At 54.4% G+C, this 26,466-nt stretch overlaps 1 protein-coding gene across 8 annotated transcripts in view; it reads left to right on the forward strand.

The window, feature by feature from the left end:
* Window positions 1–26,466, forward strand: part of PRKCZ (protein kinase C zeta) — a 133,951-nt gene that overhangs the window by 93,450 nt on the left and 14,035 nt on the right. For all 8 annotated transcript variants that reach the window (XM_030805755.1, XM_030805756.1, XM_030805760.1 and 5 more), the window contains 7 exons: window positions 558–639; window positions 2,617–2,669; window positions 4,521–4,709; window positions 9,952–10,049; window positions 23,486–23,572; window positions 26,117–26,252; window positions 26,363–26,450. In XM_030805755.1, the coding sequence (XP_030661615.1) occupies window positions 558–639; window positions 2,617–2,669; window positions 4,521–4,709; window positions 9,952–10,049; window positions 23,486–23,572; window positions 26,117–26,252; window positions 26,363–26,450 (733 nt within the window). The remainder of the gene's footprint in view (window positions 1–557; window positions 640–2,616; window positions 2,670–4,520; window positions 4,710–9,951; window positions 10,050–23,485; window positions 23,573–26,116; window positions 26,253–26,362; window positions 26,451–26,466) is intronic.

Here is a 26,466-nt window from a genome sequence, read left to right on the forward strand (position 1 = left end):
CCTACAGTACTAAGTGGCCACCTCTGTCTGCAGAATCATAGGTAATGTTTATGTTCTTTATCTAATTCAGTAAAATAGCATAACAATTAGATTTTTATATACTATATTACAGTATACCCATTGTAATGTGTAAATATGTAAGTCATAAATAGTCTTGAAATGGCCAGATGCAGAGGCTCACACCTGTAATCCCAATGCTTTGGGAGGCCAAGGTGGGAGGATCACTTGAGGCCAGGAGTTCAAGACCAGCCTGAGCAATATGGTGAGACCCCATGTCTCCAAAAAAAACACAAAAATTAGCCGGGCATGGTGGTGTGCACCTGTAGTGCCAGCTACTCTGGAAGCTGAGGCGGGAGGATTGCTCGAGCTCAGGAGGTTGAAGCTGCAGTGAGCCGTGATCGCGCCACTGCCCTCCAGCCTGGATGATGACAAACTGTGACCCTGTCTGTAAAAAAAATGTTCTTAATTCTAAAAAGTCACAAAGTGTTTACAGAAGCTACATTGTAACACCTGCTCCAGCACTTGGTCATGCTGCCATCTCTCTGTCTCTCCGGCAGGATTCTGTCATGCCTTCCCAAGAGCCTCCAGTAGACGACAAGAACGAGGACGCCGACCTTCCTTCCGAGGAGACAGATGGAAGTAGGCGCTGCTTTCTTCCAGCCGGGTGGAGCCTGGGCATCACCTCACCCTGCTCACCTCTGCCTTCTGGCCGCAAGTCCTTTCTCAGTCCCATCTGCTCTGCAGGGGTCATTGTCTTCAAGCCTGGCCACCCTTCCCTGGGGTTGGGGACGGGGCTCTCCAGGGCCTCCTTTCAATCCCCGGCAGAGATGAGCAGGGCGAGCTGGCCCTCCCTGGAGGCTGCTGGGCAGGGATGCCTCCATGAAGCACTGCCGTGGGAGCCCAGGGGTGCAGAGCCTCTTCCTCTAACCAGCTCCCAGAGTTCTCAAAGGCACTTAGTGCAGCGGCCACCACGGTCGGACACCTCCCACAATCTGGCTGCTGCACAGAGCTGAGCCCTATCTGGGGAAAGCCTGGCGAGGTGGCTGCTGCACACACAGCGTGGCAGTGGCATGGTTCTTGGATTTTTGTGAGGTTTTGTTTGTGGGGAAGGACTTATTTTATTGCTAAGAAGCATTCAGAGAGAGATCTCAAACACCAGTTGGACTTACAGCCCAGCTTTGAACCTCCCCACCTGCACCTCTGCATGGGGGTGTGAGAGCCTCACTTTCACTTGATGCATGTGAGTTCTGTCTCATTGGGAGCCCTGGAAGGACGATATGAGACCACAGAACATAAAGCACTTAGTTCACACAGTGCCTCACGCAAAAGAGATGCCTCACAAACAACTGCCTGCCCACCTGCTCCTCCACCCACCTATCCTCTATACAGATATTCATCCGTACATCATCCATTCACCCACCTAGCCAACCAACCAGCCCTCATCCAGCCAACCAGCCATCCTCCACCCACCCATTCTCCATCCATCCACCACCTATCCATCTATCCACGCTCCATCCATCCATCTTGTCACCCAGCCAGCCAGCCAGCCATCCTCCATCCACCCATCCTCCAGCTATCTCTCTTCCACGCATCTACCTATCCATCTGCTATCCATCCATCTCGCATCCAGCCAGCCAGCCATCCTCCACCCACCCATCCTCCAGCTATCTTCCATTCATTCATCTATTGTCCACTGACCTCTCCATCTATCGATGTATCTGTTTTCCACCGACCTCTCCATCTATCCGTCTGTCTATTGTCCACTAACCTCTCCATCCATCCATCTGTTGTCCACTGACCTTTCCATCTATCCATCTATCTGTTGTCCACTGACGTCTCCATCTATCCATCCATCTATTGTCCACTGATGTCTCCATCTGTCCATCCATTTATTGTCCACTGGCCTCTCCAACTATCCATCCATCTATTGTCCACTGACCTCTCCATCTATCCATCCATCTGTTGTCCACTGACGTCTCCAACTATCATCCATCTATTGTCCACTGACCTCTCCATCTATCCATCCATCTGTTGTCCACTGACGTCTCCATCTGTCCATCTATCTGTTGTCCACTGACCTCTCCACCCATCTGTCTGTTGTCCACTGACCTCTCCATCTTTCTGTCTATTGTCCACTGACCTCTCTATCCATCTATCTATTGTCCACTGACCTCTCAATTCATCTATCTGTTGTCCACTGACCTCTCCATCTATCCATCTGTTGTCCACTGACCTCTCCATCTATCCATCTTCCATCCAGGCCTCCATTCATCCCCCATCTAGTCATCCTCCATCCATCAACCAGACATCCACTCCTGCCCCCACCCACCCATTCACTAGACACCAAAATCTGGTGATGAATTATTTGCAGATGGACCCCTGGGGACATATGTCACAAATGTACATCCCCAGGTCCCATGGTCAGAGTCGGCAGGTCTGAGTGGGGCCCAGGAAACTGCATTTTCAAAAGACTGTAAATTAGAATCAGACATGGCTGCTGTATAGATTCGCCCTTCACTGTCACCCTGCAGAGGAGCAAGGTCCACAGGGTCGCTGTGTTCCCAGTGCGTTCCTGACGACACCGTAACGCCCCTTCCTTCCTCCTTCTCTCGCCAGTTGCTTACATTTCCTCATCCCGGAAACATGACAGCATTAAAGACGACTCCGAGGTGAGTGTGTGGAGCAGCTCGCTACTGTTACCGACGTCCTCTTGAAAGTCTGTGAGCCTATCTCTGGGGCAGTCATGGAAATCTAGATGTGAAATAGACACGGTCCAGGATGTTGCTAACTAATCTTCACGGGTGTGGATGTCTAGAAGGAAGTCCTTATTCTTGGGTCTTACTTCAGGCACGTCCTTGATGAATCCCTGGAGGCACCTGTCCCCACAGGTGGTCTGGGGACCACACCCTGCAGGGGAAGCCATGCCCCACATCCTCTCCACCCAGGTGGTACAGTGGCCCAGGGGCTGGCTTTTGAGCTGCTATTTTTATCAAGTTGTGTCTGCACCATACCTTCCTTTCGTTGCCTCATTTGGCCATCCTGGCAAACCCTCTGAAGCCCTTTCATGTCCTTCCCCAACTTGAGCCAAGAGGCTCAACTGAGCCTCACGTCTGTGGCCAGCTCTGCACCATAAACCCTGAGAAGGGAACAGAAGAGCTTGCTGCGTTCTTAGCCTCTGCTCATAAAACCCAAGGGAGGGGCTGCACTGGCGAAGCCCACACCTTTCCAGAGCACCAACAAATGTCACCCTCACAACTCATGCTCCTTCCTGGCCATCCTGTGTCTGGAGGGAGGCCGGGGCACTTAGAAAGCAGAATCCAAGGCTGGGCATGGTGGCTCACACCTCCAGTCCCAGCATTTTGGGAGGCTGGGCACATCGCTTGAGTCCAGGAGCTCGAGAACAGCCTGGGCAGCATAGCGAAACCCTGTTCCTACAAAAATAAATACAAAATAATTAGCTGGGCATGGTGGCATGGGCCTGTGGTCCCAGCTGCTTGGGAGGCTGAGGTGGGAGGATTGCCTGAGCCTGGGAGGCGGAGGCTGCAGTGAGCCGAGATCGCACCACTGCACTCCAGCCTAAGCGACAGAGGAAGAGTCTGTCTCAAAAAAAGCAGAATCCGGCTGGGTGCAGTGGCTCAGGCCTGTAATCCCAGCAGTTGGGAGGCTGAGGCGGGCAGATCACGAGGTCAGGAGATCGAGACCATCCTGGCTAATACGGTGAAACCCCATCTCTACTAAAAATACAAAAAAAATTAAAAAAAGCCGAGCGTGGTGGTGGGTGCCTGTAGTCCCAGCTACTCAGGAGGCTGAGGCAGGAGAATGGCGTGAACCCGGGAGGTAGAGCTTGTAGTGAGCCGAGATCGTGCCAGTGCACTCCAGCCTGGGCGACAGAGCCAGACTCCGTCTCAAAAAAAAAAGCAGAATCCATTTTGCTGCACAGAACAGCACCTCCCAGTGAACTACCTCCTCCTCCCCGACATCCTTGCCAGGTGTAGCTTGCGGGAGGCAGAGGCTTCTGTTCTTCCTCGGAGTGCCTTTCTCCTGTGTATTTCTAATAATTATTTCTAATAATGTGTGCTTGCCGGTTTGGGAGCTCTTGGCAGGCATTAGCTACATTTGCTTTACCTTCCCTCCCCGAGGGAGGGCCCTGATCAGGAAGGATGGGCCCAGGCCCTGGGCCGCATGTCCCTGTGGCCACCTCTTCAGCCCCACTGATAGGGCTGAGAGCCTGGGGTCCCTCCCACCTGCAGCTGTGACCAGAGCCATGGTCTGTGGAGCGAACAGCTTCTGGCTTTCTAGCACCTTCCTCGGAAGCGCACAGCCTTAAGTTCTCACCTTTCGTGTCCCAGTTCAGATGGGAGTTTGGGGGTGGGATCTGTGGGACGCAGAACTGAGACTCGAATCGTGAGGCTCTGGGCTCTGAGGAGCAGATCTCTGTTGGGACCACATGAGTGATGCGTGGTCCTCTGGGTCTCCCGGGAACCCCCCTCACTTTCTGGGGTCTTGTTCTCCCTCCCTAGGACCTTAAGCCAGTTATCGATGGGATGGATGGAATCAAAATCTCTCAGGGGCTTGGGCTGCAGGACTTCGACCTAATCAGAGTCATTGGGCGCGGGAGCTACGCCAAGGTTCTGCTGGTGCGGTTGAAGAAGAATGACCAAATTTACGCCATGAAAGTGGTGAAGAAAGAGCTGGTGCACGATGACGAGGTAGGTGCCACTTCTCATGGGTCCCGGGGTCCCAGGAACGCACTGCCCTGGGGCCACCTCCTTGGGAAGAGGGCATTAGAAGGCCATATAGGTGCCACTTCTCGTGGGGCCTGGGGCCCCGGGAACGCGCTGCCCTGGGACCACCTCTGGGCTTTAGCAGAATTAATCCATGCACAAGAGACCTAGCCTCATATTGACGGAGTTTGTGCAAAATCAGTAGTCATGCATCGCGTAACGACCAGGATGTGTTCTGGAAAGTGCCTGGTTAGGTGATGGCAGTGTTGTGTGAACGTCACAGTGTGCACTCCACAAACCTAAACAGCGCAGCCAGCTCCACGGCCAAGATGCACAGTGCAGCTCCTGCTCCCAGGTTGCAAGCCCGTATGGCTGTCAGTGCACTGCACACTGCAGGCAGTGAGGGGACCACCACGAGAGCACTTATATATCTAAGCTTAGAAAAGGTAAAGATGGGTATCGTGGTCTCCGCAACCTTCGCATGTATGGCCAACCACTGATACGTTGACCTCCAGCAGACTGCGGTTGAGTTTGAGGACGTCATCACCCTTGTTAGGAAATCTCTGGGGTTGAGCTGAACTGGACAGGTGATGGGGTGGGACAGGAAGCTGCCTATAGGCACTGCCCTGCTCCGTCCTGCACAAGGCCCCAGCTTTGCAGGACGTGCTGAGCTGCCGTGGCTCTGTGTAGCAGATCTTCCCACACCAGCTGTTTCTGGGGGAGAAGTTTATTGATTATAGGATCAATGGTTTATTTGTTGAAATTTTTTTTTTTTTGGAAACAGTCTTACTCTGTCACCTAGACTGGAGTGGCTTGATCACAGCCCACTGTAGCCTCAAACTCCCCAGCTCAGGTGATCCTCCCACTTCAGCCTCTGGAGTGTTGGGACTACAGGCATGAGCCACCACCCCCAGCTGTATAATTTTTGTATTTTTTGTAGAGGCAGCATCTCACTCTGTTACCCAGGCTGGAGGGCAGAACACGATCACGGCTCACCTCCTGCAGCCTCCACCTCCTCCTGCAGCCTCCACCTCCTGCTGGGCTGAGGTGATTCTCCTACCTCAGCCTCCAGAGGAACCAGGACTACAGGCATGCACCACCATGCCCGGCTATTTTTTGTGTTTTTTTGTAGAGACGGGGTTCCACTATGTTGCCCAGGCTGGTCTCGAATTCCTGCGCTCATGCACTCTGCCCCCCTCAGCCTGCTAGAGTGCTGGGATTACAGGCATGAGTCACTACGCCTGGCCTGTTTGTTGAAATCTTAATTCTGACTTCATAGACCTTTTTCATTTAATTATAGTAAAATACACATGACATAGAATTTGCCATTTTAAAGTGTACAGTTAGGGCCGGGTGCGGTGGCTCACACCTATAATCCCAGCACTTTGGGAGGCTGAGACAGGTGGATTACCTGAGGTCAGGAGTTCAAGACCAGCCTGACCAATATGGTGAAACCCCAACTCTACTAAAAATACAAAAATTAGCCAAGTGTGGTAGCGCACACCTCTAATCCCAGCTACTCAGAGGCTGAGACAGGAGAATCGCTTGAACCGGGGAGGCGGAGATTGCAGTGAGCCGAGATCACGCTACTGCACTCCAGCCTGCAAGACCAAATGAGACTGTCTTAAAAAAAATAAAATATACAAATAAAGTGTACAGTTAGGCGGCTTTTAGCATATTGAGATGCAGAGTTGGGTAGCTATCACCTCTCTGATTCCAGAACATTTTCCTCACCCCAAAAGGAGACCCCATACCCACTCCCTGCTTCCGCTCTACCTCGGCCCCAGTGGCCTCCAATCTGCCTTCTTCCTCTGCGGACTTCCATCTTCTGCACGCTTGACAGAACGGAGTTGTGTGTGAGCTTTTGGTGTCTGGCTTCTCCAGGATCCGTTTATGTGGCCGCTCGCTCAGGCCTTCCTCTCTCTGCCTGGCCGAGTAATGTTCCATTGTCCAGTGGAGGCCCCATGTTTGTGCGTGCACCTGCCAAGGGGCATTATAGTGTTCCCACCTCGGCTGTTGTGAGTGGTGCCACTGTGAAGGTTTGCGTACAAGAATCTGTTTGAGTCTATTGCCAGTTCTTCTGAGTGCAAACCTAGCAGTAGAGTTGCTAGGTCACGTGGTAGTTCTCTGTTCAACTGATGGAGACCTGCCAGGCTGCTTCCCACGCAGCCGTGCCATTTCACCTTTCCGCCAGCAACACACGGGGCCGTTTCTGCAGGTCCTCAGCAATGCATGTTATTTTGATGATCAGCATCCTAGCAAGTGTGCAGCTATGGCTTTGACTTCCATTTCTCTGATGACTGACAGTGTTTAGCATCTTTCATGCACTTGTTGGCTTCTGGTATTTTTGGCCTTTTGCTTTTATTCCTGAATGCAGGTTGCGTCTCTCAGGAGTAGATAAAAGGCCGACATGTGGGTGGCAGTAATGCTGTTGTCACCAAGTGCTGCTAGCACAGAAGGCCACTGGCTGCTCATCGAGCCCCGATGGGCCACAGAGGGGGTCCCTCCTCTCCAGCCATGCTTGGGGCTGGGAGGGCAGAGCTGGGGCTGGGGCTGAGCCTCTACTGCCTCCCAGCAGGGCGTGATCTGTGCAGTGCACAGGCTGTCCGGCTGGCCCCTCATCCCTGGGTGCAGAACTCACAGGTGGGTGGCAGCGTCCATGCCCTGCGCCGAGGAACAGAGGCCCTGAGAGGTGTGGTGCCCTGCTGATGGCCCCACTGCTGGCCAGCGGCAGCACAAGAGGAGTCCAACCCCCTTTGCAGCACGCCCCGGCCAGCTGGAAAGTTAATGACACGTATGAGAGCAAGTTTGCGGGACCCCAAGAAAAGACATTTGGAAGAGTCACTGCTGCGGTTTTGTTCTGTCTTGAAATCATCCTCTGTGAGCCAGGATGCCGAGGTGTGGACTCTGGGGTTGTCTTTTGAGAAGAGCCTGATTCCAGGAGTTGTTGAATGCTTGGATGTTTTCTAGAAATTTCTTTCTCCCCACAAAGAGACTGCACTCTCTGGGGCCAGGCTTGCCTCTCGTTCCCCCGGGAGTCACTGGCAAGCCGCTTCCCACCGATTCTGCACCACCGGCCCCACGCAGGGCCTTGAACTCAGCACTGCTGTCTCCAGGAGGTTCCACTTGGTTTGCGTGCTGAGTGATATGTGGGTCATGATGCCAACACCGACGTCCCTGCGGGGCCACAGTGGGTCATGATGCCAACACCGACGTCCCTGCGGGGCCACAGTGGGTGGGTGCTGCTGGTGAGGGCCACTGGGGGACGGGTGGTGGCAGGTGAGGGGTGGAGGAGTCACCGCTGACCCACTAGGTTTTCAGCCACTGCAGGTGGGAGGAGATGCGGGCTGGCAAGGAGCTTGGCTTGTGGCCTGGGCTGGTGTGAGATACCCGGGCGCACATGTTGAGCAGCCATCGGGGGGCAGGTCTGCAGCACAGGGAGAGGCCAGGCTGGGAGCTCTCGGCGTGGAAAGATGGGACTCGAAGCCACTCCATCGGATCCGCCTCCGAAGAGTAGGGAGGGTGGCCGAGGACCAAGCCTGGAGGAGGAGGGCGCTGAGGAGGAATGACACAGTCTCAGAGGCTAAATAGATACTAATGGTTTGTTGATTTGTTTCCACAAAACTTCCAGGGGTGGGGGCAGGCAACACAGTAAGACCCTGCCTCTACAAAAAATAAAATTGCTGAGTGTGGCGTGTATCTGTGGTCCCAGCTCCTCTGGAGACTGAGGTGGGAGGATCGCTGGAGCTCCAGAGGTTGAGGCTGCAGTGAGCAGTAATCGCACCCCAGCACTCCAGCCTATTTTGATGCATTTCTTTCACTGTCATTTTTCTAACCCCGAAGACAAGGGGTTGACCTAGGAAGGCTTGAGAGCTTTGTCCAGCTCTACTTTCTGGGGTCAAGATGAGACCAAGCTGTTGGATCTCTGTGACTCTAAAGTTGACTTTGACCTTGCAGCATTTTGCTGAACTGCAGCATGAATTGGGAGGGTGACAGCCCTGTGGCTGGAGCTAGTGCTCTGGCGATGGGTGTGGGGCTGGAGCTAGTGCTCTGGCGATGGGTGTGGGCTTATCACTCAGTAGCACTGGGACCTTGGGGAATCCGCTTAGCCCTCCACCTCCGTTTCCTTGTGTCCTAACTGGAGATAATAATACCTGCCTCCCGGAACTGTTAGGGCAAAGCCTGGAGGCCAGAGGCCAGTATACCACCAGAGGCCAGCATACAACCAGAGCTGGTAGCTTTGGTGATCGTGGTGAAGATGGTGGTGATGATTATGGTGGTGATGGTGATGACGGTGATGGTGGTGATGATGGTGATGATGGTGGTGATGATGGTGGTGATGGTGATGATGGTGATATAGTAGTGGTGATGACGTGATGGTGGTGGTGATGATGAAGATGTTGATGACGGTGGTGATGATGGTGATGGTGATGACTGTGATGGTGGTGGTGGTGTTGACATTGAGGATGACGGTGGTGGTGATGATGGTAGTGGTGATGACAACGGTGGTGGTGATGACGGTGGTGATGATGGTGATGAAAGTGGTGATGATGGAGATGGTGATGACGGTGATGATGGCAGTGGTGATGACAATGACAGTTGTGATGGTGATGACGGTGGTGGTGATGGTGATGATGACGGTGATGGTGATAGCGACAGTGATAGTGGTGGGGTTGTAATTGTGACAATGGTGATGGTGGTGGTGATGATGGTGATGACAGTGATGATGCAGATGGTCATGACGGTGGTGGTGATGACAGTGACGGTGATGATGACAGTGGTGGTGAAGGTGATGGTGACAGCAACAATGATGATGATGGTAAGGTGGAGGTGGGATGGATGGTGACAGTGATGATGATGGTGATGGTGATGGTGATGGTGACAGCAACAATGATGATGGTGGGGTGGAGGTGGGATGGATGGTGACAGTGATGATGATGGTGATGGTGACAGTGACGATGGTGGGGGTGGGGGTGGGGTGTATGGTGACAGTGGTGTGACGGTGATGGTGACAGTGACAATGATGATAGTGGGGGTGGGGGTGGTGGTAGAGGTGGGGTGGATGGTGACAATGGTGGTGATGCAGTCTAATGGGCGTTTTCTTTTCCTCTCTGCATTGTCTTCCTGAAAGCAGAGGAAAGAGACTCCTTTCTTGCCTCCCCCTTGCCCAGGATGCCTGTGAGGAGCATTCAGGAGCCTCATTACCACTCCCTGGTTTCTATTTCAGGATATTGACTGGGTACAGACAGAGAAGCACGTGTTTGAGCAGGCATCCAGCAACCCCTTCCTGGTCGGATTACACTCCTGCTTCCAGACGACAAGTCGGTAAGAAAAAGAAGGGTGTTTCTGATATTCTGCAGATTTCAGATTTGAACTGCACAGAAGCTAAGTCTGGTGTGATGTGTCAACTGTCACCTGTAAGGTTCTCCCAGTTGCTGTATGGGTGTTTTCAGGCCAGCAGACTCTCTTTGTTGTTCTCCTTGGTTGGTGTCATATTAAGTACATTTCATGATCTGAACTTAAGTTATTTAATTCCATTTACGAAATACTTACTGGAGGTATCCCACTGAGTGCAGGCATTGGGTCAGGTGCTGGGGTTACAAAAGTAAGCAAAAGAGGTAGATTTCTGTGCTTATTAAAATATGTACAGCTTCACCTTCAAGCTTTATATATATTGGAATTCTATGGCTTTGAATACGTTTGAAAGCTGGTGATCTAGGATATTAAACGTATGCCCTATTTAAAATTTTGGGGGCCGGTTGACTTTGACCTATCTGATTTGTTTATTTGAAGAGTTATTATGTTCTGCATTGAGTCCTCAAGACCATCCCCAGGTTCGATGATTGGCTAGGAGGACTCCTGGGATCAGTCATACGGCCACACTGGGGGCCACAGCTGGCATACTGCACTGGGGAGATAAAGGAGACTTGGCCAAGGAAAAAGGCACATGAGGAAAATTCCAGAAGAAACCAGTCACAAGCTCCCAAGAGCCCTCTCCCACCTCAGCCTCCTAAAGTGCTGGGATTACAGGTGTCCACCACTCTGCCTGGCGGTCATGCAGAAGCATGTTATATCCGTGTAGGGAACTGTTTGCAGTTCACGTTCCCAGCTCCAGCTCCGGGCCAGCTTTGCGGGCCGGGCTTCCTAAGCACAGCGGTCCCAGGCCCTGGGTGCGACCCTCTGCTGCTCGGTTCTTAGCTGTACGTCTAGCGACTTGCACTCCTCCGCTGCACACTCGGCTCTCCTGACTGCAGGGTCCTGTTCTTGCCTGTGCTCGGCAGCCACCTGTCTGTCTGTCGGAAGAGCCGGTGTGACCTGGCCATTCCCCGACCTGCTCTACCTGCGGTGCCGCCCTGGTCAAGGGTTCGTGTTTTCTGGCTGCTTCCACCTCCTCAGTGTGTTTCAGGGTCCCCCACCCTCCCCACCTGACCCCAGGGCTCCCCAGTGTTGGCTTCCCCATGTTGGGCCTGAGCCATATTTGAGAAACAGATCTGAAGTGTCTTTCTCCTGCCTCGAAGCTCCTCTGATTCCTCCCTAGTTGCTTCTGGGGTAAATTCCAAGCTTCCTGTGCATGTGGACGAGGCTTGTGGTGACCAGGCCCCAGTGCCCCATCGTGTGCTTCAGCGTGGCGCTCCCGCCCGTGCTGCCTGCGCCTGATGGTTCTGTCCCCTTTCCTCCCACTCCCCCGCTTCCCAGAGCTAGTCAGTGCCTCCCTTTGCCTCCCTTTGTGCGTTCCCATCGTGCTTTTCCAGGCCTCTTTCTGCCGTGACTGCCATCCCTTGCGATTTCAGAATACGCCCAGGGCAAGGCAGCCTGGTCCCCCCACACTTCCTGAATGGTGAGGTTCCAAGAAGGGTTTTGTTTTGCTTTGGTTCGTTTTCATATGTGAACTTGTAGGGATGTAGATGTAAAAGGGGTCCAATATCCCACCCTCACTTCCCCGAGTGGCCCAAAGCTCAGCCCCTTCTGCACTTCCGTCTTTGGACTCTTCTCTCAAGTCACAGGTTCCCAGATGTGTAAACCTGAACTTAAAGAATTGTCATCTGTGGGGTGTCTGTGGGATCCCCGCAGCGACACCAGTCACTGTCCTGTGGGAGCATTCGGCATTCACAGTTGGGAATAATTCCTATGCATGTCTGATTTTTTTGCCTTTTTTTTTTTTTTTTTGAGACGGAGTCTCGCTCTGTCGCCCAGGTTGGAGTGCAGTGGCGCAATCTCGGCTCACTGCAAGCTCCGCCTCTCGGGTTCACGCCATTCTCCTGCCTCAGCCTCTCCGAGTAGCTGGGACTACAGGCGCCCGCCACCACGCCCGGCTAATTTGTTTTTTGTATTTTTAGTAGAGACAGGGTTTCACCGTGGTCTCGAGCTCCTGACCTCGTGATCCGCCCGCCTCGGCCTCCCAAAGTGCTGGGATTACAAGCGTGAGCCACCGCGCCCGGCCGCCTTTTTTTTTTTTTTTTGAGACGGAGTCTTTCTCTGTCGCCCAGGCTGGAGTGCAGTGGCGCGATCTCGGCTCACTGCAACTTCCACCTCCCAGGTTCACGCCATTCTCCTGCCTCAGCCTCCTGAGTAGCTGGGACTACAGGCGCCCGGCACCACACCCGGCCAATTTTTTGTATTTTTAGTAGAAACGGGGTGAGCTCCGGGTTGGGGAGAGGACTGGCAGCTGCCTTAGTCCAGTAGCTGGGGGGCTGTGAAAACTGCCCACAAATCCTTACCGACTGCACAGCACCAGACACCCACATGAAGCAAAGCCAACGTCGGCAAGGCGGCCACGCGTCCGGGTGGCGGAAAAGTCTGGCCTGGCCCAGGTGGTTGTGCTCGGCTTCGCCGCCTCTGCTCCCTGGTCACTGGAGGTGACTGCAGGTTTTATGGGGACTTTCTCTTTGTGCGTTGGTTCTGCTGGAACATCCAGCTGAGGTTTCGCGTGGGCCCCTTGCTGAGGGCCAGGTGAATGACACGCAGAACAGGACACCCCTTCGCTCTGGGCGGCCTCACAGCTCCCGGGCTACATCCAGGGGACACCTGGCCAATGCAACTGCAGAGGTTTCCACGCAAGTTTGGTTCCCATAAAGGGTCTGTGAGTGGGGAAGAATCAGAATTGCTTTCTTTCCATCCCAAATCTGGTCTTGCCTCTTCTGGCTGGCCATGTTCGTGTCCACTGGGCGGCCACAGGGAATCCCTGAATGTTACAGTTCAACATTAGTCTCACCTTGTGTGTACAGATGGAGAGAAACAATTCATTCGCATTTTTAAGACACAATAAACACCTGCTTTATGGACAAACCATACCCCATATCTACACAGACAGCCCACCTTTTCCAAACAGCAGCCAAAATTAAAATGAGCCATAAAGTCTCCAAAACGAGAACTCGCTTCAGTTTAAGCCATTTCAGGAAAACCGGGTAACTGGAGATTTAGCTGAAATGACTACTTTCAGCGTCCCCCGCCCCATTCAGCTGGAGTCCGAGGACACTTTCTCACTAAGGCACGCTGCTCTCAGATGGTAGGTGAGCAAACTACCCTTCAAATACGCCCATTCACTCGCTGTTCTAAAATAAAACCTTTTACCGTTTGCCACGGTTGATTATTTTACATTCATTCACACTCAGAATGTGTTTCTTTAAAAAGAACAAACAGGCCAGGTGCGCTGGCTCACACCTGTAATCCCAGCACTTTGGGAGGCCGAGACAGGCGGATCACAAGTTCAGGAGATCGAGACCACCCTGGCTAACACGATGAAACCCCGTCTCCACTAAAAATACAAAAAAAATTAGCCGGGCGTGGTTGCAGGCGCCTGTAGTCCCAGCTACTTGGGAGGCTGAGGCAGGATAATGGCGTGAACCCGGGAGGCGGAGCTTGCAGTGAGCCGAGATCCCGCTACTGCACTCCAGCCTGGGCAACAGAGCGAGACTCCGTCTCAAAAAAAAAAAAAAAAAAAAAAAAACACCCTTGCTTATCTGTGGAAGCTCTTCTCAGGCCGTGCCCTGACTGAGACACTTAAGTAAGTTCTTCTTGGTCAAAGTGACTTCTAGACATGAAAAGCACTTCGCCCAGCACTGTGTGTGTGTGTCTCAATTATGCTTTGAAACCTGCCTGAAGCTCTGGACAGGGAGACAGCTTTACTAACAGCAGAGAGTGACGTCCCTGGAACTGGTCACCAGCGTCAGGAGGCGTGGCGTGGCACCTGGGGAGGGCCCGCAGGGAGCAGAGTGGGACTGCATGGAGAGAGGGGGGCAGGCAAGGGTTGGGTCACGTAGGAGGGGCTCATGGGGGACAGGCCTTTGGGAAGGACGAGGGCAATGGTGTGTGTCAGGGACGGAAGAGAACCAGGCCTGAAGGTGCCAGGGGCTTTCGAAGCTGGATTTGGCCAAGAGGCCCTGGGACGCGGAGGCGCCAGGGATTCTCAGTGCATTACTGGTGTTGGGCAGGCACTCGTGTGGGGAGTAGAATCTGGGCCGCAGAAGCCAGAGGGACCTGCTGGGCCTGTCATGGCCTGGAGGGAGGCCTTGGGGGTGGGGAGGAGGGGCCTGTCTCCATGTGGGGGAATCACCCCGGTTCCCAGAAGTCAGGGCAGTGCTGGCCAGACAGGCACAGGGCGGGGCCAGCCTGGACGTGGAGGACTCGGGGGTGCTGTGGCCTGGGATGGAGACACCCCCCGGGGGTGGTTGTGGTTGTGGGTATGTGAGAAAGAGGTGAGGGTGTGACGTGGTCCGACCCTGGGGTGATGCCTCCTCAGGGCTGCAGAAGGAGGCGCCGCCATGGGGGTGGAGGCAGTAGAGGGAAGGGCTCAGGGAGTGCCACAGCAAGGACAGCCTTGGGAAGGGCAGGTGCCTCTTCTTTGGGAACATGAGTCACCTCCCTTTCAAAACCCATCCGTGTGCTGGAGTCACGGGAGCTCAGAACAGAAGGAGAGATGCTGACTGACACCCGTAGGGCCCAGCGTGGGCGCAGCCGCCTCAGCCTTTGTTCTGCCAACACACGGTGACGGCTCAGCAGGCCCCTGATTTGCTCACTTTTCATCGGGGTTTCCTAAAATGGTAAAAGTGCCACGCTAAACCCTAGCACTTCTGGAGCAGGACGCTTGGGCCCGTGGTCCCCACGAGGCTGTGCACGGGAGAAGGGGCTCTTCCCAGCATCAGGGGCCTGGCAGGAGCCAGGGGCTTGGTTTGCCTTTTGCATTGTGAGGGCGTCCTGCACTCTTCGGGAACACTGTGGACAGCTGCGCATGCATCATCCCAGAGCTCTAGGCAGTGAGGGGCCCTTGGGGACCCCCAGGACATGGGCTCTGAGACACACCTGCAGCGTACAGGGGGCCCTGCTGTTTCCTGATTTGGTGTCGCAGGCCACACGGGGCTGTGCAGAACACGGGAGAAAGGGATGCGTTGTCTGTAGTTCTAATCGGGAGGCACCCAGCCGCCCTTAGAACAGGTCAGGGGGCAGGAGTCATTGCCATTCAGGGTCACATTAGGACCAGGGGGTCTCCACTGCAGGCTTGGAGATGATTTTGCCAGTAGTGAGCAGAGATGAGGTCATTTCGTCTCCCCTTCTCCATCCAGACCCGAACGTCCCATGCCACTGCGCCCTGCATGGTTCTCGGGATGGGCAGGGATAGGGGTGGCAGCCCTGAAGCCACCTGGGGTCTCCTTAGTTGAAGGAACTTTCAGGACCAGTCCTGAAATTGTGCCTTTGCTGCTTAACTACTAGATCACGACAGAGACCACATAAAAGAAGAGCCTCTTTCTAAACTTGTGTCCCATTTTAACGTGCAGGAAAGAACTTTTGTCCACACTCCAAAGACCCTGGACTAACCAGCGTCACCATCCAGACAGTTTTGCCTCTTGTTTTTCCTTTTCTCTTGTTTATTTTTCCATGTGGACTTTATAATCAACCCGTCTGCTTCCAGAAAGAAAAAGAAACTGGGCTTTTTTTTTCTTTTTTTTTTTTTTTTTTGAGAAGGGGTCTTGCTCTTTCACCCAGGCTGGAGTGCAGTGGCGCAATCTTGGCTCACTGCAACCTCCGCTCCCTGGGTTCAAGCAATTCTCATGCCTCAACCCCCCGAGTAGCTGGGATTACAGGCCCCTGCCACCACACCCAGCTAATCTTCATATTTTTAGTAGAGACAGGGTTTCACCATGTTGGCCAGGCTGGTCTCAAACTCCCGACCTCAAGTGATCCACCTGCCTGGGCCTCCCAAAGTGCTGGGATTACAGGTGTGAGCCACTGGGCCCAGCCTGAAACTGGCATTTTCATTGAGATTTGTTAAGTTTACACATTACCCGAAGCGAAATTGACATCCTTCTAGTGTTGGATCTTCCCATTCAGGAACCCGGTTTACCTTTTCATTCACTCACATCCTCTTTCAGGAGACTCTTGAAGTCTTCATGTGGTTTTTTTCACTTCCTTGTCTAATTATTATTATTATTTTTACAGATGGGGGTCTTGCTGTGTTGCTCAGTTTGGTCTCAAACTCCTGGGCTCAAGCGATTCTCCCACCTCAGCTTCCCAGAGTGCTGGCATTTCAGGCGTGAGCCACGGTGCCTGGCCACTTCCTTGTTTAATTTTGTCTTGAGTGTCTCATCTCGTTTCTGTTATAAACGATGTCTTTTTTCTTCTCTCAGAGCATCCAGCAGCAGGCAGCTTGGTCTCTGCGTGGTAACTGTGAGCCCCTTGGCTTCTGAGTTATCTTCCTTGTAGTAACTTTCAGGTGGTTTTCTGGGGCTTTAGATGCAAGGGTTAACATCTGCAGGTGGTGGCCGGGCGCGGTGGCTCACGCTTGTAATCCCAGCACTTTGGGAGGCCGAGGCGGGCGGATCACGAGGTCAGGAGATCGAGACCACGGTGAAACCCCGTCTCTACTAAAAATGCAAAAAATTAGCTGGGCGTGGTGGCGGGCACCTGTAGTCCCAGCTACTCGGAGAGGCTGAGGCAGGAGAATGGCGTGAACCTGGGAGGCGGAGCTTGCAGTGAGCCGAGATTGCGCCACTGCACTCCAGCCTGGGCGACAGAGTGAGACTCCGTCTCAAAAAAAAAAAAAAAAAAAAAAAAAACATCTGCAGGTGGGGCAGCATCACCCACCTCAGCCACTGCACCCAGGTCGTGCCATCTCTGTTCATCTTCCTCTCTGATGACAGTGGCCAGCACCTGCCTCACTGGGGTGACGTCGACACTGGACGGCCCTGTCCTATTCCTGACCCCAGCTAGAACACTTTGCACCAGAAGCACGGTGCTATCCTCAAGGCAGAACGGAAACATTTACCCATCTTGGGCAGACAGCATTTGCCCTGGCATGTGCAAAGGGTGTTGGGAGGGCCACAGGGGAGAGGAGAGACAGGGGCTCTGCCTGCAGCCATTGAACTGGGTTCTGGAGCCCACAGAGGAGCTGCCCCTGCCTGAGCTGTTGGAGATGGGAACAGACCCTCCCAGTTCCTGGGCCCATCATCTGGTCTCTGAGGACACCTTCTGCTGTTAAAGTCCCTGGCAATGATACATACAGCCTCTCAGCCCCCAGGCACTGGGAGAAGGTTCTAGAAAGGCTGAGCAGCTGAGAGAAGATGACCGATAACTGCATGCAGAGGTGTGACTTGTCCTATTAAGGGACTTTCCATTCATTTCTATTTTGCTATAAAGAAAAAACACTGAGGCCGGGCGCGGTGGCTCATGCCCAACACTTTGGGAGGCCAAGGCGGGTAGATCACGAGGTCAGGAGATCAAGACCATCCTGGCTAACACAGTGAAACTCCGTCTCTACTAAAAATACAAAAAAAAAAAAAAAAATAGCCGGGCATGGTGGCGGGCATAGTGGCGGGCACCTGTAGTCCCAGCTACTTGAGAAGCTGAGGCAGGAGAATGGCGTGAACCCAGGAGGCGGAGCTTGCGGTGAACGGAGATTGCACCACTGCACTCCAGCCTGGGCAACAGAGCGAGACTCCGTCTCAAAAAAAAAGAAAAAAAAAAGAGAAGGAAAGAACACTGCAAGTTGTTCAGAGGCCTCCTTGCCATTTGTGGAGATCATTGTTCTGATTTTCACTCCTTAGGCCCTCCTGGAATGAATGGTGTCATCATAATGTAGCTGCTGGTATTGAACCATCGTTAGATTCCTGGGGAAAACCATGCCCTGTCTTAGTGTGCTACTCTGTTAATGTGCTTCTGAATTCAATTTGCTGATATTTTATTTAGGATTTTTTTTTGTTGATATTCATATTAGTTTAGAATCTTTAGGACACAGAGCTACTGCTCCAGTGATCAAGAGAGACACAGGATGGAAACACAACTTTTGTCACCTACAGGCCTTGGGGGTGCGCAACCTGCTGGGAGGCCAGGGAGCGTAAAGAGAGACAGGGACCCCTGGGCCAACCCCTTATTGGGTCCAGGGTGTTCTGCACACAGGTTTCCCATGGGAAGTTTTAACTGGTGGACTTAAAGCAAGCAGGCCTGAGCTCCATGGGGCCACGCTGTGACTGTGGAGGGACTCTGCACTGTGGCTGCACAGTCCATGTGGGGCATGGTATCAGCGGGGCTGCAGGGAGGTCACCAGGGAGCAGTTGCATAGGGTGGGTGTCTGGGTGGGCCAGCTCGAGGAATGGGGGGATGTGGAACTGGAAACTGTCACGGCAACAGCCCTGCTTCTGGTAGGAGAAAGTCCAGCTTAGATCCAGAATGGATGCTGAGGCAGCCTAAAATGGTGAGCGTTCCCTGCACACTCTGGCGTCTGATCTCTAGCTTCCCTTTCTTGTGCAAGCTTCATTGGATTTTTAAATTTTCCTAATTTTTCAATTCCCGGGAACATTCTAAATCACGTTATTACCTCTTGGCGGGATCCTTGTGCGATTGCTGGGCCTTGGGTGTCATGGAGGGCAGCTGTCTTGCTCTGCCCCGGCTTTCGTGATGTTGTGAGCCTTACCCTGCCGAGGCGGGGTGTTCTCACCCAGTCCCACGGCTGCACCCTGCCTTGCCTTTTCCTCTGCTCAGCTTCATCCCAGGCCGTGTCTCCTGGCTCCGGGAAGGTGAGGGGCTGCCTCCCATGCATCCTTTCATGTTGAGGACACCCGTGTTTGCCTTTGCGTGTGAGCCCCATTGTTGCTGGGACACACTGCCCTCCAGTGCTCGAGTGCATTTCCCGGGTACTTTCTGGCATTTTATCCTCCATGGAGAAATCCAAGGCCTGCCAGCATCCCCACCAGTAGATTTCTTTGGACGAAGTAAAATCCTTCTGTTGATTGAGCTTTACAGCCTTTCCTCATCTGCTGGCATCTTCCTCAGAGCTTTAATGTCCATCCTGCACTCCGAGTCAGGAATCTGATTTTCCAGCATGCCCTGTAATGATGGTGCTGTCACCGCTGTGATGTCCGCTGTGAGGTGGGGACAGGACCTGAAAGTGGGGTTTCCAAGTGAGGGTTCTGGGCCCGCCCGAGTCATCTGATGTTGGGTCTGACAAGCCAGGAGCTGTGTGAGCTGGAGAACATCCCCTAACCTGTCTGTGCCTCGGCTTCCCCATCTGTAAAACGGCGAGGGCTGAACTTACTTCCTGGTGATGGGGTCAAGTGCATTAACACAGAGGGACTTGGAGACTGACGCTTACTGAGGGCCGCACCAGCGGTCAGCAAAGGTTGTCTTAAAGGGTCAGGCAGTAAATATTTCCAGCTTTGTGGGCCGTGTGGCCTCTGTGGCAACTGTGCGTTCTAAAACAGAAGCAGCCTTAGACACTGTGTGAAGGGACGCGTATGGCCGTGTTCCACCAGAACTTTCTGTACACACATGGTGGCGGCCCGCCCGGACCCATCTGGTTACTTCTTGACTCTCAGGGCAGCGTCTCCTGTGCCTCCAGGAGAGGGCTCCGGTTCCTCCCTCTGAGCCAGGCCCTTTACATTCCTGGAGGGGGTGGGGGGAGTGGCGAGGAGGGGGCGGCACCAAGGACAGGGCCCACCTCCTAGGAGGTTTTGTGAGCTTCCCCCAGCCCCCGGCCGCCCCCTAGGAGGTTTTGTGAGCTTCCAGCATCCCCCTGCGGCCACCGTCCCTCCACTTCCCACGTCTGTTGGATGGTGCCAGTTCCAGGGCAGGGTCGGGGACTGGATCCGGCTGCAGTCAGCGTCTTGCCTGGTTCCTGAGAGCTGCACTTTGTCTTTGGTTGTTGATGAATCCATTTTTGTTTGCGTTCTTCACGTTTGTGTATTTGATTAAGTATCGTGGACAGGCAGGTGCAGTGGCTCACACCTGTAATCTCAGCCCTTTGGGAGGCTGAGGCTGGAGGATCACTTGAGGCCGGGGGTTCAAGACCAGCCTGGGAAATGTCTCGAGACCCTGTCTCTACAAAAAATTTAAAAATTAGCTGGCGGTGGTGGTGCGAGCCTGTGGTCCCAGCTCCTCGGGAGGCTGAAGTGGGAGGACTACCTGAGCCTGGGAGGTCGAGGCTGTAGTGAGCCATGATCACACCACTGCACTCCAGCCTGAGTGAGATCTTGTCTCAGAAAAACAGCCCTGAGGGCACGTGTCTCATGAGTCCCGCCTCCCGCCTCCTGCCTCCCGCCTCCCTCCTCCCTCCTGGGCTCTCCTTGCTCCTCTCCCCTTGCAAACATGGGAGGAGCATTAATGCCAGGACAGGGAGCAGGGAGGGGCATCCCCAGTATCTCCAGGCCACGACATGGCGAGTGTGGCTACCAGGACACAGAGGAGCAGCTTCAGCCCACCCCCCCACCCCCCCCCCAGCTGTGCTTCCCAGCGTCTCTTGGGGTCAGGACTGTGCGTGTCACTGAGGGGCTACCGGTGAAGCCACACACGCCCCCTGGCCTGGCCTTGCGCCCCTGCCTGAGAGCCTCTACGCAGGACGGCGCCTGCGGGGCACCCAAGTGGGCCGAGCCCATGTGGATTACAGGTGCACACCACCAGCGTGAGGAGAGGAGTGGGCTCAGAGCATGCTCAGCCGTGGTCTCAGGCGTCTTGTCAGCAGTCGGCTCAGCTTGTATCACGCAGAGTAGCCTTAGAGTGAATTGACACCAGATTGTCCTGGTGGGTTTTTGCTCTGAAGAAATGTCAAAAGTAGCATTAAGGTTTTTCTGTAGACAAAAAAACCCCACCATCATTGCAGCTTGAGCAGTTGCAAATTAAGTAAATTCCTTCCTCAGCAAGCTGCCTGGGTCCTAGGCCTCGGGCAGAGAGAAATGGCTTTCAGCGCAGTTCCCGTGATTGGCTTTTCTCTGGAGAGGAAGAGGAAGCGGCCTCCAGCTCTACCTCTCTAAGTGTTTAAATGTCCCCCAAATTCTCTCAGCCTCCTGAGGCATTGTATTGATGCTTTTCTCTAGAATTCATGTATTTCTTTATTTTCTCTGGAAATGGTGTTGGCTTTGTCCCTGTCCTATGGGCCGTGATAGCTTAAAGTGAGGATGTACCCACAGAGGCCGTGGAGGCCCTTCCTGGGCGCCGCAGCAGCACTGTTGGGGTGAACATGGCTCCTCTCGGGGGGACGGGTGGAAGGGACCAGCACCCGTCGGGGCGTGTAACTCTTGGTGGCAAAAAATATATGGTGAAGTCACCCTAAGGGTTTTTGTGGTTTTTTGTATTTTTATTTTATTCTTTGAGACGGAGTCTTGCTCTGTCGCCCAGGCTGGAGTGCAGTGGTGCAATCTCAGCTCACTGCAGCCTCTGCCTCCTGGGTTCAGGCGATTCTCTTGCCCTCAGCCCCCCGAGTAGCTGAGATTACAGGTGCGCACCAGCAGCCCTGGGTAATTTTTGTATCTTCAGTAGAGACGGGGGTTTCACCATGTTGGCCAGGATGGTCTCGAACTCCTGACCTCAGGTGATCTGCTTGCCTCGGCCTCCCAGAATGCTGAGATTACAGGCGTGAGCCACCGCGCCCGGGCACTCTAAGGGTTTTGAATAAATTCTCTCTTAAAGTTTTCTGACCAACTCTTAGGTCGTGGGTGTCCTCCAGGGGTTGGAGGCCTTCATGGAGCTTCATTCCCGTGGGGTTGACATTACTGAATGAGTTCCTCCACCGGTGCACCGAGGACGTTCCTGCATATCGAGGGCACCCTCAAAGCTGCTCTTTCTGTCATTGCTATTTTGTTTATACCGGGTATTGGCAAACTTTTTCTTGAAGGGCCCGAGAGTAGACATTTTTGGCTTGGCGGCCACAAGGTCTCTGTTAGCAACTCCCTCTGCCACAGTGGCTGGAAAGCAGACGTAGGTAATAGACGCACCAGTGAGCGTAGCCTCATTCCAATAAAACTTTATTTACAAAACAGGCAGCAGTGGACCAGCGAGTCCCCAGGGACAAGGGCCAGGTTACCAGAGAATTTCCAAGCACATCCATTGGAGGCAGGGGAGACAACAAAAGCCAAGGAACGAGCCTTCCCCAGCCCCTCCCTAAAGGCGCGGCTTGTTCTTCAGGATGCCCGATTGGCCATGTGGACGTCTCTCCAGCTCTTCACTGGGGCTCAGGGCTCTTTCGATTTTTAGGAGTTTGTTTCTAATCAGAAACTACACAGATGATTTGCAGCCAGTTCACCTGCCCTGTGTAAACTGGCCTCTATCCTCTCTGGCTTAATTCTGGGAGCTCGTGGAGGGCAGGAGCGGGGACAGGTGCCTTGAGGCGTAACAGTGGTGGTGGTGTGGGAGCTTGCGTGGGATTGAGGGAAATGGACAGATTCGCACACACTTCCCTCCTTCACTCCCTGCTCCACGGGGGGCAGCCAGGAGCAGCCACCAGTCCGAAGCAAATAAACAATTCAGGTGCCAGAGGAGCCACTGACCTAAAAACCCGCCACAGGGTATTTCTGGGAGATTGTATGATAATTTAATTTTGAAAATTGAGTCTCATGAAATGTAGGAAAGATCTTATTAGGGGCCGGGCGCGGTGGCTCACGCCTGTAATCCCAGCACTTTGGGAGGCCGAGGTGGGCGGATCACAAGGTCAGGAGATCGAGACCACGCTGAAACCCCGTCTCTACTAAAAATACAAAAAAAAAATTTGGCCGGGCGAGGTGGCGGGCGCCTGTAGTCCCAGCTACTCGGGAGGCTGAGGCAGGAGAATGGCGTGAACCCGGGAGGCGGAGCTTGCAGTGAGCCGAGATTGCACCACTGCACTCCAGCCTGGGTGACAGAGCGAGACTCCGTCTCAAAAAAAAAAAAAAGATCTTATTAGGAAGAGAAACCGCATGGCCCAGTCCCTGAGACGGGAAGGGCCTGCGTGGTCCTGATGACATCCGCGGATCTTTTAAAATCATACGATCACGTCTGCGAAACCGGGATGCTACTTCCCAGCTGGCCTCTCCCTGACCCCAGCTTGTCCCCTTGGAGGGCTGGCGGACTCCTCAGCCTCGAAGCGATGAAATCAGGCCTTGAGGCCACCCCACCTGGGGACCTGCGGTGCTGTCCCCATGCAAGAAACCGCCTCACTCCAGCCCCCGGCAGATCCTGTCCCAGCCCCCAGCCCTGGTCCAAGCCACCTCCACTCCCACCTGGTGACAGGCCACATCCTTCATTCCGGGGCCCACCCACACTTCCCAAGTCCGCACACAGTGGCCAAGAGCGAAGGCCGGTGAGGCCCCTGCATGACTCCCTCACCTACCCCCTTCACGAGCGGCCCCGCAGCCCGTCCCCACCAGCCCCTCTCTGCTGCCAGGGTGGTCCTGCTGCTCTTTGTTCTTTGCAAGACAACCTGCGGGAGGGTTCGGGCCCACGAAGGCTGCTTCTGTGGGGCTTCTGTCTAAGGAGGCCGCCATCTGCCGAGGTGACTGCAGCCTCCGGTGCCTCTCTCCCTGCAGGCTGTTCCTGGTCATTGAGTACGTCAACGGCGGGGACCTGATGTTCCACATGCAGAGGCAGAGGAAGCTCCCTGAGGAGCACGCCAGGTGGGTGCGCGTGGAGGGGGCTGGGTGGATGCACGCAGAGTGGGGGACGGGTGGGTGTGCCCGGAGTGGGGGATGAGTGGGTGCACCCGGAGTGGGGGACGGTTGGGTGTGCGCGGTGGGAGGGGCCGGGTGGGTGCGCATGGAGGGGTGACGGATGGGTGCGCGCGCAGTGGGGGGGCCGGGTGGGTGTGCGCGGAAGGGGGGATGGGTGGGTGCGCGCGCAAAGCGGGGGACAGGTGGGTGTGCGCGGGGGGTGTGGCCAGGTGGGTACGTGGTGGGGCGGCCGGGTGGGTGTGCACAGAGTGGGTATGACCGGGGGGATGGGTGCGCGAGGAAGGGGCCGGACACCTTCTCCAGGGGTCAGCAGGGAGCTCAAGGGAGGGAGGTCCAGGTAGGATGGCAGAGGGCACCATGTCCCCACAGTGTGACGTCCCCTGCATTGTGACACATTCCATGTTTGCTCCGGAGTCACAACATTTGGGAGGTCTCCTGAGTTACAGTGCCTCAGACCAGTTCCCTGGGCCCCACCCCTGAAGCAGCACCAGGCCTCGTCCGAGAGAAGTGAGAGTCTCCTGGGATTGTGCTGTCTTCATGGTGGCTCTGCCCTGGTTCTGCTCTTCACCCTGTTAGTGGCACAGCATGGCCAGCGTTTACTCAGCATTTGAGTGGTCTGTTTCTAGAGTGACCTGAGAGACTCCTTCCTGCCCCTCCTTTTCATCTCTGATATCTTCGGGCCTCCCCCGGCAGCCGCGGGGCCTCCGGCATGGTTCAGGGCCTCCCCTGGCAGCCAAGGGGCCTCCAGGACCGTTTGGGGGCTTATTTCAGCTCCCTGGACCTTTCTTGTCTTCTGTAGTTTCTCTTTTTCCTCATTTCCTTACTTAAGAACGTTCTATGCAGTTTTGTGAGTCACCTTAGATTCTTTCTGGCAATAGGACAGTAGGCAATAAATCGAGAACAGTACACTTCCACAACGCTGTTTTTAAAAACTGTACATAAAAGGTAGCATTTTGGGGCATGGAGTTCAGTGGCGTTGAATGCACCCCATGCTTTGCAGCCACTGCCGGCCCCCATCTCATCTCCAGAGCACGCCCCTCTTCCCTGCTGAAGCTCGGCCCGTCAGACACTCCCTCCCTGTCCCCCACCCCAGCCCCACATCCTCACCCGAGACGGGCACGTCCCACTTTCTGTCCCTCTGATTCGAGGACTCTAGGGACCTCATCGGAGTGGAATCACAGTGTTGGTCCTTTGGTGGCTTATTTTCCTGAGCATGGCGTCCTCAAGGTTCATCCATGCTGTGGCCTGTCTCAGAATTGCCTTCCTTTTTCAGGCTGGATAATGCCCCGTTGGATGGAGGGGCCACACTTTGCTTATCCGTCCATCCCACAGGGAGCACTTGAGTGGCATCCACATGTTGGCCATGGTGAACAGGGCTGCTGTGAAAATGGGTGTGAAGTAATCTCTTGAACACCCTGCTTCCGGTTCTTTGGGGTATACACCCAGAAACTGAATTGCTAACCACATAAGAACTCCATATTTAGGCTGGGCGCGGTGGCTCACGCCTGTAATCCCAGCACTTTGGGAGGCTAAGGTGGGCGGATCACGAGGTCAGGAGATCGAGACCATCCTGGCTAACATGGTGAAATAACACGGTGAAACCCTGTCTCTACTAAAAATACAAAAAATTAGCCGGGCGTGTTGGCGGGGGCCTCTAGTCCCAGCTACTTGGGAGGCTGAGGCAGGAGAATGGCGTGAACCCGTGGGCGGAGCTTGCAGTGAGCCGAGATCGCGCCACTGCACTCCAGCCTGGGTGACAGAGTGAAACTCTGTCTCAAAAAAAAAAAAAAATAAAGTCATATTTAATTTTTTTTTTCTTTTGATGGAGTCTCGCTCTGTCACCCAGGCTGGAATGCAGTGGTGCGGTCTCAGCTCACTGCAGCCTCCGCCTCCCGGGTTCAAGTGATTCTCCTGCCCCAGCCCCCAAAGTAGCTGGGACTACAGGTGTGTGCCACCACACCCGGCTAATTTTTTTGTATTTTTAGTAGAGAAGGAGTTTCGCCATGTTGCCCAGGCTGGTCTTGAATTCCTGACCTCAGGTGATCTGCCTGCCTCAACCTCCCAAAGTGCTGGGATTACAGGCGTGAGCCACCAAGCCTGGCACCGTGTTTAATTTTCGAGGACCTGCCGGACTGTCTTGCACAGCACCAGTGCTGTTCTGCCCTCCTACCACAACGTGCCATGCCTGTGGTCTTTCCCGCGTCGAACTCGTCGTGTTATTTGCCCACTCCTACCCTTGTGGAGGCTGCCACATCGTTCTCTGTGTCTTTGACAGCAGGCCATCCTGAGGCGCATGGGGTGGTGTCCTGGAGCTTTCATTGGCATTTCCCTCCCTGCCCCTGTGCACTGCACTTTTAAATCCTGGGCCTGGTCATTGAGAGGATGCCGGGCCCGTGGTGGGGCAAACGGGAGTGTGTGGCCCCCAGGCTGGAACTGTTGGCGCAGCCTCTGGCACAGGCACTGCCCCCATGACGGCGTCCCCGCCCCCAGGTTCTACGCGGCCGAGATCTGCATCGCCCTTAACTTCCTGCACGAGAGGGGGATCATCTACCGGGACCTGAAGCTGGACAACGTCCTCCTGGACGCGGACGGGCACATCAAGCTCACAGACTACGGCATGTGCAAGGTGCGTGTCTCGGGCCGTGTCCCCCGGCCATCCCGTGTGTGCTTCTCGGGGCGCCTGTCCTGCGGGGTAGTGTCTGCAAGAACCCTCTCCCAGTAACTCTGCCCCCACAGGAAGGCCTGGGCCCTGGCGACACAACGAGCACTTTCTGCGGAACCCCGAATTACATCGCCCCGGAAATCCTGCGGGGAGAGGAGTACGGTGAGTGCTGCTGCCC

The sequence above is a fragment of the Nomascus leucogenys genome, chromosome 24 (assembly GCF_006542625.1).
Source record: "Nomascus leucogenys isolate Asia chromosome 24, Asia_NLE_v1, whole genome shotgun sequence".
In the NCBI taxonomy this organism is placed as follows: Eukaryota; Metazoa; Chordata; class Mammalia; order Primates; family Hylobatidae; genus Nomascus; species Nomascus leucogenys.